The sequence below is a fragment of the Ailuropoda melanoleuca genome, chromosome 8 (genome assembly GCF_002007445.2).
Source record: "Ailuropoda melanoleuca isolate Jingjing chromosome 8, ASM200744v2, whole genome shotgun sequence".
NCBI lineage: Eukaryota > Metazoa > Chordata > Mammalia > Carnivora > Ursidae > Ailuropoda > Ailuropoda melanoleuca.
In genome coordinates, this window is record NC_048225.1 from 104409900 (window position 1) to 104427956 (window position 18057).

Genomic DNA, 18057 nt, shown 5'->3' on the forward strand with positions numbered 1-18057 from the left:
CAAAAGAACTTCTGTAATGAATGATGAAGAACTTTGTCTCTAACTGGAACAGAATAATGACAATAAGTAAGTTGGAACCAGAATGACTTACAAAAGGAAGGAGTTCCAACATGGTTGTCAGGGAATGGACTGGTGACTGAGAGAGGGGGACATTCTCTTCTCAAGGACTCTGATTAATACAATTAAAAGGAGGAAAGAACTGGCTTACTCTGTACCAGACTGCGCGAAATCCTCACACGCTCTCTCATTAAGGCCTCACGCTAGTCCTAGAAGATAAGGATCACTACCCCCATCTTGCCAAAGAGGGAACCAGCCCAGTCACCCGGTCAGTGAACTGACAAAGCCAGGATGTAAATCCAGGTCTGCTTGACTAACAAGAGACACTTTAACAGCTACTGAAGGCCCACTGTGGGTCAGAAACCATCTGGGGTGATGTTGGGCAAGTTCTGAAAGAAGAATAAAGGATGGACAAGATGACTTTAGGGATCCTGACAATTCTAGTGTTCCAGGGTAAAAAGTCTGTCCTACGAAGGAAAGGCTCTGCCATGAAACAAACTTGCAGGGCTTGGCTGAGATACTATGAGAGAAGTCAAAACAAGAACACTTTTAATAGCCCCAACACCAGTGTTTCTGCCTGGTGACAGTACTTTCAACCCCTGAGTCTCTGAATTCCCTACCCCCACCATCCTCAACTCAAGGTGAAACACACACAGATCTCTGACACAGAGAAAAAAGGGAAGCCTCTGGGTGTAAGAAAGAGCTGGGTGGCTCAGTCGGTTGAGCGTCTGTCTTCAGCTCAGGTCATGATCCCAGGGTCCTGGGATTAAGCCTTATGTCAGGCTCCCTGCTCCGTGGAAAGCCTGCTTCTCCCTCTCCTTCTGCCTCTCCCTCACCTGCTCATGCTCTTTCTCTCTTGCTCGCTCAATCTCAAATAAATAAAATCTTTTAAAAAAGAGAGAGGCAGATGGATCCTAGAGAAAAGAAAAAAGAAGATTAAGACTATAATCTCTGCCAGATTTTCTCCCCAAGAGCTAACCTTGGAAGGCCACAAATGAATCACTGGTGATGAACGGAGAAAACAGCCTCAAATCCAAGACGTTCTTTTTACTTTTATTTTAGTGAGCACAGGGATTAAAAAAAAAAAACAAAACAAAAACTTGCCTCTATACCACCCACATCAAACAGGTAAATTCACCTGCACTACGTCTTTGCTGGTTTCTGGGCCAAGTGCAGCACACACAGATATGCAGGATGCTTACGTTCCACTGCGTCTGTCAGTGTGTTAGCGGAGAGGCAAGAGAGATATTAAATATGAAGGGTCCAGGCTCGCTCCCTAGAGGGAATTTATATTTTCGCATTTGCCTGAACTTCCGATACCCTTTTTTAACATAACACTCTAGCTCTCCTTTTTCTTTGCCCCATAAAATCATGGTTTCTTGACTGTAATTCTATCTCCAGAGTGCCATTCTTCATCTTGTACATGTTACCCCAACTTTGGGTCTTTTTCCTTGGCATGTCCATTTTTGACCCAATTCCATATACTATCTCCCCCTAAACGTTATCTTCTTGCCCAGGGGACCTTCACCCAGCCTCTTTCCGTTTCATTACCAACCAAGTGTTATCTTGCAATCTAGAGACATTCAAGATAAGATACAGTATCTAACTAAAGGTGAACAACACACAACAGATTTAGTTTTATAAGGCACCACCATAAATGCCAAAAACTAGACAAAAATTGAGAAAAGCTCATTTTCTAGCAACAAATAGTGTTTGGTAAATTTGGGGGTTAAAATTTTGCATAAACTTTTGTCATTTTTAAGTAAAATCCTTTAATGATTTTGGGTTGTGAAAATATTAACTGCTGAGAAATTAAGAATACCAAGGTCTGTATACATTAAAAATAGATTATTTCCATTGTTAGCTATTGCCTGAGACTGAGGGCTATAAAGAGAAAACTTTACTACTCCAACTGGTTAGAGTTAAAAATAAAGTTTATTTGCAAGTCAGCAGACCTTTCCTGAAAATATTATGGTCAACCTCAGTTCCCTGAAAGACACCCCAGCAAACACCATCCTGAGCCAACAAGCGTGTTCACGTATGGCAGTCTGGCCGCCAGGTGACGCGCACGTTTGTCCAAAGGGTGGAGGTAAAGAGGCTGGCAGAAGGACTGACAGCTCTGTCAGTGCCACCACGAGTGAGACACCATGGCCATGCAGCAGGAGTCCCACCTCAGACTGCCAGAGTTTAATCCTCTCGGCTCCTTGCTACTCCTTTTCTTATAGGTGGTCACAGGAAAAATAAACACACACACACCCCTCCCCACATATCAGACTGAGGCAACTCCATAAGGGGACACCCATGTTCCACTGGACTCGTAAGAGGAGGTGGTGGTCTACGTGCCAGACAGGGGGTGAGGGTGGAGAAGGGAAAGCATGTGCGTGGAGACAGACCTAGGGAGCACGGTGAATATTGAAATGTGTTGCCAATTGGAAAATGACTATGTTTTAACACAAAAGGAGGTTATGGAAACAAACAGCTTCACGGCGTTCCTCTGCTGTTGAATTATGAACTGAGAATCTCAGGGGACCCAGAGCTAAAAAGCTGGGAATACCAAGCACTGTGGGTCCACGTGGGTCAGCCTATTCTGGAACACACTGAAACTGGCTAATTTATGAGGACTTTAAAGTACGTACTAGAAGAATGACCATTGTGTAAGAAGGTAGGGGAAACTCTGCTTTGATAAGCTGACAGCTGAAAATGAACATCTCATTTCCCCTAATTCAGTCTTGGTTTCCTTGAGCCATGTTTTCCTTTCTTTACCACCCCCTTTGCAAACCAAATGGAAGGGCTGTTTACAGCTAACTCACTGGTCCTAAATATAACTGCAGCTAAACAAAAAGGTCTTTTTCACTGGCACAGAAATCTTCAAGGTAGCTGGGAAGCGCCCCCGGCAGTGAGCTCCCGGCACTGAGGCCCACAAGCGCAATGAAGACAGGAGCCTGACTGTGGTGGAAGAGCAGGGCCTGAGCTCCACAGAGGAGACTAAGGCCTCCCTGAGGCATGGCATCAAAGGGTTCCACACTTAGAACCGTTGGGGTCCGTTGCTATTTCTACATCAAAACTACTGGAGAATAAAGCAGATCCGGAGAAACACTGGCTAAGGAAGCCTCACAAACCACATGAAACAGAACGCAAGAGGCTAGAGAATTCTTCAATACAAGAGAATATTCCTCAGGAAGGAAAATACATGTTTCAGCTGTGCAGAGAGAAAGCTAATGATTTATTGCCTCGACTTCCCAACCAAGTAGCCTCCTCAACTGTTACCTCGGAGGAGCGCTCAGCGCACGTGAGGAGCAGGCCAGGCGGGCTCTCCCCGGCGAGCAGTGCGCGCAGACGTGCGCCCGGGGAGCGCTCTCACTTTCCTGCCTGGCACTTGTTCCAGCTGCCTCAATTCATGGAACAAAAGTAAATGAGCATTAAAAATTAAAGCCAATAAAATGAAGGGACTCAGAGAAATCAATCCAGTCACGCGCCTCTCCTGCACGTGGCTTTGTTCACAGTCCAAGATTGTTTTTAAAAGGCAAGAACAGGAAGAATCACCACCGGACCAATAGTAGTCAGACCAGCTATTTAACAGTGTTTTTTTAAGCTACAGGCCAGAATGTAGCAGCTCACGGCAGCAATTTAGTGAGTTGTTACCATAAGTTTCAAGAAAATGAAATCAAATAGAAAAGACAATAGTGTGTTTTACAAAAAGTAAAAGTATTGTTTCATGAAATGTTACCTTAATGTATATGTGTATAGGGGCACCTGGGTGGCTCGGGTGGTTAAGCGTCTTCCTTCGGCCCAGGTCATGATCCCAGGGTCCTGGGATCGAGCCCCACATCGGGCTCACTGCTCACTGAGAGCCTGTTTCTCCCTCTGCTCCTCCCCCTGCTCCTGCACTCCCTCTCTCTAATAAATAAATAAAATCTTAAAAGGTATACGTGTATATATGTACTAGGTCCTGATACAAAATGTTATTTCTTACAGTGAACGAAATTCTTTACATATATATTTTATATATATATATATTTATATAAATTTAATTAATCTCTACACCCAATGTGGGGCTCAAAGTCACAACTCCAAAATCAAGAGGAGCGTGCTCTACCAACTGAGCCGGCCAGGTGACCCCAGTGAATGAAATTCTAGAAAAGACTGAAAGCCACTGAACCCCTGGAACCTGAAGGAACCAGATCGGGCTAGTATACCAGAGAGAGACTGTGCGTGGCTCAAATACTTATGAGCTGGGCAGAAGTTCATGGGTCAACCAAGCAGCCTCAGTTAATAAACAAGGACTACTGTCAGAGCTGCTGTCGGCGTTACGCGAGAACTCTCTCCGCATCCTGGACCTGAGCAGTGTGAGCTCTCAGGTCTGGAAACGGAGGAAAACCACTGCTGAAACTCTGCTCAGAGAAAATGCTGGCTTGTGTACAGAGCCCCTCAAGCCTTTATCAAGATAAAAGAAATCTGGTCTCTGGAAGGAAATGAGATGACAGTTTCTACTTCTAAAGTGTCAAAGGCCATGGCCACAACCAAAGGACTCATTCATTGACTGGGAGATCAGGCCTTTTAGAACAGGGGTAGATGCAGAGGTTATAAGAAACAAACAAACCTTCCTAGTCCTGCTAAACTAGCCCTTCCTGCCTGGCACAGCTAATCAAGGCGATGGGACTCTGTTCTGAGCAGGTCTGCATTCTTTTCATCTACCCACTCCTGACCCCTGACACAGTCACATTCTTTGCTGATCCCCACTCGGTATAATCACATAGCCCAGTCCCAGCTATAGAGCAGGACAGGAAGCCTAGCACAAGAGTGGAGTCCTTCCTAAGTGGGGATAGGAATACCAGATAGTCCATATCTCTTGGAAGCCATGCAAGCTGTGCTCTCTCTTGGGAGTTTACTTCCAAGAGAGGAGCCAAGAAGATATCTTTCAAGATGACACGATCTCCATATCTCCTTACACTGAGCCAGACCTGCCCTCAGGTTCTCCAGTTCCTTAGAAAGTAGGAGACACGATCTGTCCCACTTGGTAAATAATAGCTAGGTCTAACGAAAAACTCACAAAATTCTTTTCTCCATCTCAACTCGAGTAAGGGCATTCATAATCCAACATTTTATCATTCCTTTTAGAAAGGGATGGCTGGAGACAATTCTAGCAATGCCTTCTTGCTGAGAAATGAAAAAGGATTTCTGGTCCCGATCATAATTACTCTGTAAAAGCCTGTCGAGATGCAAGCAGCACATTCCTTCTATTGTAGAAAGGGAGATAACGGGGCAAGGAGATAAGCGAATTGCTCCGGGTCCTGCTGTGGTAGCAGACGCCGGGATGGGTGCTGGCGCTGCTAGGGCCTTGTCTGTTTTTCAACTTCCTAGGTTATGTGCTCTATCAGCGGATGCTCAGAGCCCAGGCAGCGTGCTGCCAAATCGCTGTGAGAAAGCTCAAATACAGGAACAGCTGCTATACATGTGCAACTGTTGTGTAAGTATGAGGCAGGTACCTGTAAGAGAGCGTGGTGCATCGTCACCTCCAGTTCGGCTAAAACAGGGGCGGCGTCCTTGCCGCCCTCTTGGACCTCCAGGTCCTCCTCAGGGATGGTCTCCCAGTTGCCCTGGTGAGCAACCAGCGTGTGCACGAGTTCATACTGGCCGGGGAGCGCCAGGCTGACCCGAGTCTGAGTCCCATAGGTGAAGCGGAGGCGCCGAAGCTTACAGTTCTCCTCGCCGCCCAGCCTGGCGGTGGGAAGCACCTGCACCCCCAGCAGCAGGTTCAACAGCTGGCACTTGACATTACAATCCTGGCCGAGGATCAGGATGCAGGGAAGGCAGTCCACAATCTGCTGGAGGTACTTCTCTTCCTTAGGTGGGAAGGCAATGCAGCTCAGCTGGCCTGGTTAGGGAAGGGGAGGGTGGAGAAGGAGAAAGGAGTAGAGAGAGACAGTGAGGAGGGGTAGACAGAGACTCCCGCAGAGACCCAGTCAGGATGGCAGGGTCCTAGGGAAGCAATTTCTAGGAAGCCCTTGGTTGGACGAGACACCAGGAAAACATCCCAGCTGGAAAAGGCTCCTCAAATATCGAAAGGAGTCCCCTCCCTGGCTTGTCCCCAGAGCAGATGTCTCCATCTAGAAAGGGGCAGTGACCTGATCCCTCCCCGCTCCTTGTTCACGCGGTGCAGGGCCAGGCCAAGGAGTACACAAGGACTTGATCACAATCTCGAGATCCCTACACTGGCAGATCCAGAGAAGACTACATGAACTAGGACGGGAATCCAAGGAGAAACTGTACCTGAAGATGTCAAAACGAACACCTTCGTGACAGAAGACCTAGTACTTGAACACAGAAGGCCCTCTGAAACATCTCTGCTATTTGCAGTTTTAGCTTATTACCTTCCTGATTTGTGACATCTTCTATAACTAAATGTGTGAGCTAATCTTTTCTGTGTGTGTGAGAGAGCTAATCTTTACATATGCATACATCAAAATAAAATGTTATTCAAGTTTGCCTTAGTTCTAGAATCTTTTCCAGTTCGTCTGAGAGCTGCTGACAGCACCCCAGCTGCCACGTCCATTCTCCTGTAACTTTGGGTGCTCGGTGAAGATCAGTAACTCCTGATCAAGTCACATTCCTTCGGTTTACGGAGGACAAGGCGTTGAGTAAGACAAAGGGAAGAACTCCATTAGGACAAAATCCGGGTAAATCTAGGAGGAGCGTGATCTACCTCGGAAACATCCACTCAGGACAACCACGCTCATGTACATAGCGAGCTTCCACACACCATCCAGTAGCATTTAAGAGAGAACAAAAAGCTTCCTGAAGGAGGAGAAACCTCTGTCTGGGAAAAGGAACCAGAAATCCATTGACCTGAACCTCCCAGATTCTGAATGCCATCATTTCTGACCTGCTCGGTCCCCATGACTCAGGCAACCCCTGCGTTTGTTCAGAAAGACACAGACACGGGGTTCTTAGGCCGGAAGAAGGCTGATCTCTGGGCCAAATACCTCTTTACTGAAATTTTGCACGGCACCAACTGAAAACTACTCACTCTAGTCACTTCACCACGAGCTGTTAAGCTATTCGTAAGCTGTTCACTTCGTGCGTGTACGGGAGGTCTGACTTAAGAGGCCCTCCTGCTTCAGCCTGTCTCTATCCTGCTACAAACCCTCAAACCCCCTTCCCTTCCACAAACGGCACCACCAAAAGGTTTCAAGAAGGCTTTGCCTTCACCCAAACCCCTCCGTGTGTTTCATTAAGCCCTTCCTTTCATGTCTGTCTGTGAGCCCATCACCTGGCCTGCATGTCTACATCGGGACACCGAGGCAAGGAAACCGACTCTCCCGGGAAAGAGATGGGTTCCTCTGAAAAAGCAAGGAGTGGTAACAGAGTGCCTAACTGTGTGCAAGGCATTTACCAAGCCCAAGCATCACACGCCATACCACTGGTCTAATCTCTGACCTGCAATCTAAAAGCAAGGGGACAGGGGCGCCTGGCTGGCTCAGTTGGTACAGCAGGCAACGCCTGATCTCAGGGTTATGAGTTCAAACCCCACATTGAGTGTAGAGATTACTTCAAAATAAAATCCTGAAAATAATAAATAAAAGAAGGGGACGTAGCCAATTGCTTGTATGTCCACTGAGCAAGGAGCAAAGGGCTAGTCCTGAGTCCCTTCCTATCTCATTCACAACTCAACAACACTTATCACAGTTTATTCTGGTTATCTGCTTATAATGATAAAAGGCAGGAAGGACCATCAGATTTCTCTCTGTATCCTTAACACCTAACACGGTGACTGACATTTAGCAAGCACTCAAGTCATGCACTTGTTTGCTCTGTGTAAGAATCCATTTACTGTGCAGAATTATCTACACAAAGCTGTTAGTAGTTCCACTAACTACTCAGGAAAGTCTAGGGGCAACCACCATTCCTAAAAACCTTCATCCCAACGCAGAGAGTGGATGTGGACAACAGAGCAGGACCTCCCCCTTCACCTTGCAGAATTTAACTACAATGGTGTCAGCCTGAGCTGTGAGAAGGGATAGATTCACCAGCTAGACTCACTCACGGCCATACTTCCTATCCCCTCCTCCTTTCCCAGTGCTGCTCAGATGCTCAGAGAGGCGTCCAGGTGTAAGCCCGTACTGGCGATCTTCATAACTCCTACAACAAAAGTTGACACATAATAAAAAATAAAAAAAAAAAAACACCTAAATAAGCGTGGAAAGTGGATAACGGAGAACTAAAACCAACTCATCATTTTTCAGGACCAGAGGGCGAGATCACACAACCTCTAAGACAAAGTGTCAACTATAGGAAAGCCAGTAAAACATCCTGCATCAGCCAAAACCACAGCAGGCACACCCCATTAATCATCTGACCCAAATGATCACCCTCCCCTCCATCTCTGTAGTGACAAAAACAGCCACTACAAATAAACCAGTGAGGCTCAAACCACCATAGACCCGTGCAATGAGAGGGGGCTGGTGCTGAGCCCAGTTCTAATTTTTGTTTCCATGCACTCTCCCGCTGGGGTTCTCCAGGCAGCTAGTGGACTGAAGAAAATCTTCAATATGGGGATCGCCATCTGTTTTTCAATACGTCACTATTCACATAGGTCCACCAGATTCGAACAAGGACACGGACAGGACAGAAACCAAGTCAACGCTAGATGGGTCCCCTCCCCGCCTCTCCCAGACAAAGGGTCCAGGGAGGGAAGAGTTGCAGCAAGTAAGAGGACAAGCAGAGGGAGGAAGGCAGAGATAGTGAACCCCAGGCTCCACTGCTCACTAGCTCTGTGACTTTGGCAATTCACTTGAGTTTTTCTCAGCCTTGGATTTCTCATCTGTGAACTCAGGAAAGTGCATGACATCATCGTTAACATCTTTCCAGTTCTAAAATTCCAGGACGCCATCAGGTTTTAACTGGTGCAAGACACACCATTGAGGGGGATGGGTGGTTAGGCTGGTTGTTTTTATCTTAAATTATCTGCGAATTTAATCATGCAAGCTCTCCCTGGACTACTGTAACAGCAGATCAGAAAGTTGACTGAACTAGCCAGGGGGTCCGAGGACCTACAGAAAGGGCAGTTTCAGCCGCTCTCTAAAGAAGAGCTTCCAAACTGTGGCCTGACAGTAGGAGGGAGGAAGAAAACTGGCTTCAAATCTGGACCAGCTGCCTCACTGACAGTTTAAGGACTTCCGAGTTAATCGGGTTTTCTTTTGTAATTAATATAACAGCGTCTGCATCTGGGGCTGCCAGAAGGGACCAGCAGGGCCTCTCAGCTGGAGCGCACAAACCCTGCCAACACTAGCTGCAGGAAAATGCAACTCGAACTGTCTTAAGTGCAAGCCAAGGCTTTTTTTTCTTTTCTTGGTGCTCCTTAAATACAGATCATCTTGATTAGGGTTACTTCTAAACAAAGGTTTCCAGCCAGAAGGGGGAGGAGAAAAGCATTTACGGTAGCAACCCATTTTATTTGTTTTCCATCACAAAGGGGAGCAAAATATACCACCCCAAAATATGTCTCTTTGGCATGCTATTTTGAGCTGGTTATTTTTAAATAAACAACAGACACAGGTGAAGCTCTGAAAACTGAGCACAAGTTATGCTTGTAACATTTACACTTCCAGCAGTACAAGGGAAATCTCCATTTGCAAGGGCGTCTCCCTCTCTGTACCAGGAAGAGAAAGATGAGTCTAAATCTCTAGAAACCCTTATCTTAATGCGTAACGTTTACCCTTGTTCACAGTGCTCCTCCTGGTAACCTCCCATAACTGACTCCCTACCCCCCAAACATCTTTGTCTTTAGCTGGAGATGATGTTTAAGGTGGTGGCATGGGCCTTTCTGGAGAGTTTTTCCTTTAGGAAAAACAGGCATAAAGGAGGTATACACGTTATTAAACTTGTTTCTCTCCCGTTACTGTGTCTTTTTATCACAGAGGTGTCTTGGCCAAGAACCTAGAAGGGCAAAGAAAAAATTATTTTCCTCCCCACAGTTATGTTTACGAAGCCCTTTCAAAGTACATCTCTTTATTTGCCTCATCTCATTTAATGCTCGCAATTCTACCAGACAAGGACTATTATTATCCCCATATACAGATGAGGAGCCAGCAGCCTGAAAAGTAAAACAGAGCCCATGTTTCTCCATTTATCTAAGCAGATTAAAGATGGAGCACAGGACAGTGCAGGAGCTGGACCCAGGTCTCAGGGGGCCAGCTCAATACCCGGTGGTAAACAGGGCCCGTGAAGAGCCACAGAATATGGCATCCCAAAGGATATTTTGAGCTGAAGGGACTTGACACACAGCACTATAAGAAGGGCGTTCTGACCTCCCCTTTTCTTCCTGAAAGCTGGAGATAAAACCCCCATCTGGATGATGAACTCCCTATACCAGAAGTAAAGCCACATTCTTATCACCACAAACCTGGAGTCGAGGCCAAGAAAAATCAGTACAAATAAGCCTTGTTACACTAACCCTTATCTTCCTAGTTACTTTTCCACCACTGACTGCCCTAGCCCAAGCCCTTGTGTCTTGTCACATTTTCATAACTTACTTCTCTTTGTCCAATTCAGTATATAAATGTCTAGTTCTGCTTCTTTGGGCCTTCATCTTTTGTGGGGACTCCATGTACATGTAAAGCGTAATAAAATGTGTACGCTTTTCTCTTGTGTATCTGCCTACATCAGTTTAATTCCCAGGCCTGGCTGGAGACTCCAGAAGGACAGAGGAGAAATTTTTCCTCTCTGCACCTACTACCACATTTTTCCCAATTGGAGCCAAACACAATTTGGTGATTGCGGGACCCCAATTTATTTATTTTTTTTAAGATTTATTTATTTGAGAGAGAGAGAGCAGAGGGAGGGGGACAGAAAGAATCCTCAGGTGGGCTCCACGCCCCAGGAACCCAATTTAAAGCAGACTGACAGAGTCTCTATGAAAACTCTGCTAAAAACTCTCTCAAAATCATGAGGAATAAAGCAAGCCTGGGGGAAAAAAACACAGTAGTACCAATAGCTGGTACACATTTTTAAAGAAAGTTGTTATTCTGCCTAAGATCTCCAGAGACCCCTTCTAAAAGAAAAGGTGGGGGGGGACTGGGTGGCTCAATCGGTTGAGCATCCAACTCTTGATTTTGGCTCAGGTCATGATCTCAGGGTCGTGGGATCAAGACCCACGTTGGACACCATGCTCAGCACAGCGTCTGCTTGAGATTCTCTCTCTCCCTCTCCCTCTGCCACTCCCCCCACGCCCACGTGCATGCTCTAAAATAATAAATAAATCTTTAAAAAGATAAAACAAAAATAAATTTTCAGAGAAATGTTTCATGCTCCTCTTATCAGTTTGTATTATCCTTTGCATTTGAGGTTAAAACTATTATAAAAAGGAAGAATTGGAGGGAAGAAATGTTAATGACCTTTTTATGTCTCTAGTGACCCATTAGGATATTTTATTTAAATTGTTTCTGGAATAATGGCAATGGATCTATGTCAATGCACACTCCTTGCCTGTTTTCCATGCCCATCACTAATACACATGGAGAGGTGAGTGAAGGCCAGGGTAAGGTGCAGTCCATGGCCAAGGTAGGGAAGGCACTATATGGAGTAAGTGAACGGAGGTGAATAGGATTCTACCACGGCCTTCTTGTACTATTACAACACACACGGTTGGCGGGGCTTCAGAGTCAATTCAGGTCCCAACAGTTACTACTGCAAGCTTTGTTCCCAGCACCCGAGGCCGTCCCTCCAGTGGGTCCAGTTTGTTTATCTCGCTTTTAACAGTGAACTTGTAGTCCTCTCTAAAAGTGAGTGACACGGCACAGGATTTTATGGGAGGATTTAATAATTCGCTCAAGTAATCAGTGACACAAATATGCATTTCCATAAATAAGCAGCGAGACATTTTTATTTCTTACGAACTACATGTGCCAAGAGTAGAGAAAAGGACAAACTCCTAAGTTGAGAAATGAATGCCAGACGGTTTTTTTACTACCATAGAAAATTTTTGTACTGAGCTACAAAAATCCCAGAAGCTGAAAGAATTCTGCCACGAAACATTTACTTACCGTTCCCAAACAAACTCTGACCGCCAGCTCAATTTAAAGGATTCTGAATTACAGGGGACACATTAGAAGCCCAGGAGAATTTAAGGAAAACAGACGCCCAGGTAGTCTGCCTTTCAGAATCCTCAAAACCAAGGAGTATGAGTACATTGTGGTGGAACGGAATGGTTTTGGAGATTAGAGACTGAAATGTTCTCAAGTAGCCAAAGCTCTTGCTGAAAGCTGGAAAGTCCAACTGGCAGAAATGTCAGGAAGTTATCCTACCTGGAGGCCATGTTAAGGTCTCTACGAGTTTTGTTTTTTTTTAATATTTTTTATTTATTTATTTGACAGAGACAGAGACAACCAGCGAGAGAGGGAACACAAGCAGGGGGAGTGGGAGAGGAAGAAGCAGGCTCACAGCGGAGGAGCCTGATGTGGGGCTCGATCCCACAACGCCGGGATCACACCCTGAGCCGAAGGCAGACGCCCAACCACTGTGCCACCAGGCGCCCCAAGGTCTCTACGAGTTTTTAAGAAATAGATTGTACTGGCACCTGGAAGAGGGAGATGGCCGGACCCCGCCCACCCCCCGGAAGCTTATGCACCTTGGGAGCCCGAAATGAAGAGCCCACACTCAGTGGCCTGCTGACAAGTTCCCTTCTGGACAAAACTGCTGCTGAGGCTGGTCCACTGCAGAGGGAACAGAAAGGCAGCAGACAGCTGTAGCCTACGGGATGTAGAGACAGAAGCAGTTCCACCAAGGAAGCCAACCCCAAGCTTCACAAAGGGCTTAGCTTCCTTGGGAGGTAGCCTCTTACACTGCGTAACCATTAAGAATGACTCCATGATGTGAATGGGTCAAAAGGACACAGGAACCAGCTCAAAGGGCGGGGGGCTCACTGACCAAATCAGGGGCAATTGGGCATAAAAATGTTCTTAAATGATAGTAATGGATTATAATTCATTGAAAAAATCCATTGAAAAATTTGAATAAACTGCTAAGTAGAAAAGGAAAACTCTTCCTTACCATGGAATACCAGCTAAGAAGTACAGAAGGGTATGGAAACCCCACCGAGCCAGGTGGGAGTTGTTCAATGGGTGCTGAGGTCTAGTGGAGGAACGAGGTGTTTTCAGGAACGGGATTCTCAGTGAAATCTTAGATCACCTCCCACAAAAGACTAATCAACTGCAAAGGGAAAAAATGGTGACTTTAAGGTGGAGAGACCTAGAGGAGGACAGCAATACGACCAGTGGTCAGGCTTAACATCTCCAGGGATGGGGGTGGTTGGCATCAGGTACCCTAGATGTGATGCACGTGCCATCGTTTCTGCACCTAGTCTTGCTAAAAGCTCAGGACTGAGCCTAGTCATGAGGAAACAACAGACAGATCCAGGCTGAGGGTCATCCGACAGAATATAAAGCCTGTCCTTTAAACCTATCCAAGATCTAAATGCCAAGGAAAGGCCAAGGACCTGTTCCGCATTCAGAGAGTCTGAAGACACAAGACAGCTAATGCCACATGTGCTGCTGGACAGGATCAAAAAGAAAAAGAGCCATTCTTGGGACAGTTGGCAAAACGTGAGTGGGGTCCGTGCACTGGATGGTGGCACTGCGTCACTGTTCGTGCCCTGACTTGGGGAGTTGTGTGCTGGTAAGTAGAAGCACGTTCTTGCTGGGGAGAACGGCACACTGGAGTGTTTAGAGAAGAGAAGACCACTTATCAACAGTTTGCTTTCAAAAGGTTCAGAGAAGCACTAGATGTAACAGAGGAAGAGAGAGATTTGGAGAACACCAGCAAGTTCAAAAGCAATAAAATGTTAACAGCTAGGGAATCTGTGTGAGGTGGGTAGAGAAGCTCTTTGTACTGTTCTGGCAACATTTATATAAATTTGAAATGATATCAAAGTTGTTTTTTTTTTTTTTAATGAGCCAGAAGGATACCTAGCAAAGTATATCCAGTTCTGGATCTCACAGGAAAGGAGATGGAGAGAGAATTTTACTTGACAAAAAACCCAGCAGGTTAAAAACACACCAGATACAGTCATAACAGAACTGCAACAGTAACAGTGTCCTCACTGTCCCTACTTTGGCCCTGCACATCACCTCCATCTTCCTGTGAGAGTGGCCTGTGGGCGGTTGAGAGTCTGGGGAGTTCAAGGCCCTCATTTAAGGAAGCAGTTCAGGGTCAGATTTAGAACCAAGAACCTCAAGGTAAAGCAGTACGTACAAACAGTGCTAAAAGTTCCCTATAACCACCCAGAGCATTGCACGAGAAGCCACGAGGAGCCGCACGACCTTGCGCCGCTTGCAGAAGTCCCTTCTGATCACTCAGCAGCCAGGAACACCTCTCCACCTCTTCTTACCATGTCACTTCTCATGTCCCATAGCTACAAAGCGCCCTTCCAAGCTGGGGCCGCACATTTCTCTCCATTTCTCTCCATGGAGTAAGAGGTTGCAGACCAGGCCAATCGCTCGGGAGAAACTGAAACAGGCTCCCCCAGGGGGGCCTTGTATGCCCGAAGAGTAAGGACGACTTCTCTCCTACTGGCTATTTTCCCCCTGTATTCTCCCTTGCACCTACATATCTCCATAATATTAAGGCTAGGGGCCTCTGGGTGACTCAGCTGGTTGAGCGTCTGGCTCTTGGTGTCAGTTCAGGTCATGATCTCAGCGGTGTGGGATCGAGCCCCCCATAGGGCTTCACGCTCAGCGGGGAGTCAGCTTGAACTTCTCTCTCTTCCTCTCCCTCTGCCCCTCCCCCTGGTTCTCTCTCTCTCAAATAAATAAGTCTTTTTTTAAAAAGTGGGGGGGTATCTGAGTGGCTCAATCGGTTAAACCTTCAACTCGGTTTCTGCTCAGAACATGATCTCAGGGTCCCGAGACTGAGCCCCACATTGCCTCCGCACTCAGCAGGGAGTCTGCTTAGGATTCTCTCTCTCTCTCTCTCTCTCTCTCTCAAATAAATAAATAAATAAATCTTTACAAAGTTAAGGCTATAGTATGTTGTACACAACGTTCCTAAAAAATACACTCCATATGGGCTCAGACACTGTCCCTCTAATTTAAATAAAGAGTGGGCTCTTATTCAAATTAGTCTTGAATCTCGCTGCATTTATGACAGGGCCTTAGTCTTTGCTCTGGAAAGTTTGGCTTGATTTAAAAAAAAAAAAAAAATCTTGGGAAACGTAATTCTCTCCCCATTACATCGACTGGAAAGAGTAAAAAACACTAGGCAATAAAATATGTCCAGCATAAATAAGGCACTAAATAAGACTTCATAATCTGATGGAGCTAAAGTTGGACTTGTGTTTTTTAATATCTCAATAAAGACAAGGGATAAAAACATTTTTTTTAAAAAGTGTGAGTTTTGTGTGTGTGTGTGTGTGTGTGTGTGTGTGTGTTTTGTTTTGCTTTTAATCAAAGGCTTTTATGAGTACATAACCTATCATCATTCTTCGGGATAGTTTTGAGGCATTATTCATTAGACAAGTGAAAAGCAAAACAATCCTCAAGTCCTACTTCCCATCTTTCTGCCCAGAGAACACCACCCCAGGGACCGGAAGCACATTACAAAGTCCAACTCCAAAGTGAGTTGTGGTCAAAAGGTTCCCACAGCCGCATGGCACAAGGCTGGGGAATACGTCCAAACCATTCAAGCTGCCCGCTAAAAAAGACAGAAAAAGGCACTGCATGTGACAGGCACTTCAACCAGGGGCTCACAGGCCATACAAGGAAGGAGTCCCCATGCTCTGACCAACTTTCCTTCGGAGAGTTTTGGTTTGGTCTTTGGAGGAGTATCCTCTCTAAGAGGACTTTTCTCAGAGAGGCTGGCGGATAGCTCTGAATAGAGGCACGTATCTCCACCAGGGCTCCACCATGGCTCTACCATCTGTTTGACGCTAAGGTGTCAGATTCCAGGAGCCTCATTTGACAAAGAACTGAATCCATTTTCAAGCATGGGGTGGCCTAGACTTAGACCGGAAATCCTACAGGGGAATCCTACAGGCAGACCTTTGAGAGTCAAGAAAGAAAAACTTTATCTTCAATATGGACTTACTGTCTATACCCTTGTTATGAATAACACCACCAGGCTCCCTGCACTGTGTAAGAAGCAGAACCCTTCATCCGTAGAGGTGAACTATTTTCCTACAAGAAGTAAGGAGCAAACTCACCTTAGGTCTTAACACTGTTAGGGAGAAAACCACAGGCACCCACACATCTCATATTCTTCATGCTGGCTTCCCTCTGAGTAAGCTCTGAGAAAAGATATGAAGATGAAAGCCGCTCGAACAATAATCTTTGTGAATGCATTCTGCTTCTGAGCCATACAAACAAGACGATCACAATTACTCCATCAAAGACAGATTGGGGCTAATGTTCCTAGACTCTGTCAGAAAGTTGGTAAAGCATCTCAATTCCTCTTTCTGTCAACGTCATTTAATCTCACAACTTCCCGTATGCCTTAACCGAGATGCCCTCAAAGACAGCTAATGGTTAAGTAGGTAACCAATTTGTAGAAAAATCCTCTAGAGGGAACATGGCGAAACACTAATCCTTCTTTCCATAACATCAACTTGGAATAACATCAGCTAGCAGGACAGTGGTTCACCACTGTGTATCTTGGGCCCACTACTGAATCAGGCATTAATAAAGATTTGTTGAGTGAATGAATATTAAGGACTTACTTCCCTTTTCAGGGTGATGCTCTGGCATACTGGGATTCCATGCAACTCATTCTTTGGAGCATGAAAATCATCTGGGAATCAGCACAGAATGCAACCCAGCCCAATCAGTCATTTGTCAAATGCATCATTGTTCTTTTTTAGAGGTCCAGCTAGTAAAATGTGGGCAAATCTACAAAAATCCCTATCTTTTATGGGGAGGAAATGTCCTTCTGAAGTGGAAAAAACATCATTCCAATATCTACCAGCCATGGAAATAATTTAGCAGGTAAGTACTTGTCTACTATGTATAAAGCACTATGGCAGGCATTGCAGGGGATACAAAGATGAATAAAACACAGTCTTTATCCTTAGGAGTTCACAATCTAGTAAGCGGGATAAAACAAATATATCCATAGCAATCACGCAAACAAATAAAACAACATATATACAAAAGCATGTTCTGTATGTCCAGAACCTACAGGAATTGAGCAAAAGGTACAAGGTGAAATTTGTATTCCCCTTTACTTCGACAACATATTTCTTGAGGTTTTCTCAAAAGGCTGTTTTTGAGAAGTAAATTTAATGCAGGAAGTGAGATGGAGAACAGAAGCATAGAGAAATAAAAGGAGTTGCTGGGAAAGTGGACAGAGCAAAACAAAATTTAAAAACCAGGATGGGTTTTTGTTCAAATCCATGCTTTCCTTAAAAACCACTTCCAAGGCTGAAGAACTAAACGTACTGAAATCAGTGATGCCATTTCAGGCTAAACTACACACATGGCAAATCTTAAAGGTAATTACGTATTTTCTTTTAAAGGCAGGCAGAACTATCCAAGCCTTTTCACAGTGGGCTGCCCTGTGCCATGGGAACAGATTATCCCTGGAAGGGAAGATTAGGGAGAGGCTGTAGAGGTAAAGGTGCAAAGAGCCATTGTGTTTGGGGGGGGCTTCCTCCCAGGCCCCTCCCAGGGAACAGAAGGTAGCAAAATCAGCAAAGAGGGGCAGGGTGCCCTAGATGTCAGGGGCTAGAAAGTGGAATATAAGGTTCGAGTAGGTAGTGTCATGTTACACTCAATTCAATCAGATAAAGTCTCTCACTGAAGTCAATGATGGCTCCACAGCTGGGCTATGACTCATTTGTAACAAAATCTCTCCATTGCCAGGGTGCATTTTATATTCTCATGGCCAGGTCAGAAAAGAACAAGGAGGAAGTCACAGAAGCAGAACTGGACTGGGGAGTTTAGAGACGCAGGGCTGAATCTGGCTCCAGCTCAAAACTGTTCTGTCCCACATTCTATCTTTCTGCTCCTCTTATTC

The 18057-nt window shown here is 45.5% G+C and overlaps 1 protein-coding gene across 4 annotated transcripts in view; it reads right to left on the reverse strand.

Moving 5' to 3' along the window:
• The window catches only part of DSTYK (dual serine/threonine and tyrosine protein kinase), a 54936-nt gene that overhangs the window by 31465 nt on the left and 5414 nt on the right, over positions 1-18057 (reverse strand). For all 4 annotated transcript variants that reach the window (XM_034667114.1, XM_034667115.1, XM_034667113.1 and 1 more), the window contains exon 2: positions 5544-5932. In XM_034667114.1, coding sequence (XP_034523005.1) covers positions 5544-5932 — 389 coding nt within the window. The remainder of the gene's footprint in view (positions 1-5543; positions 5933-18057) is intronic.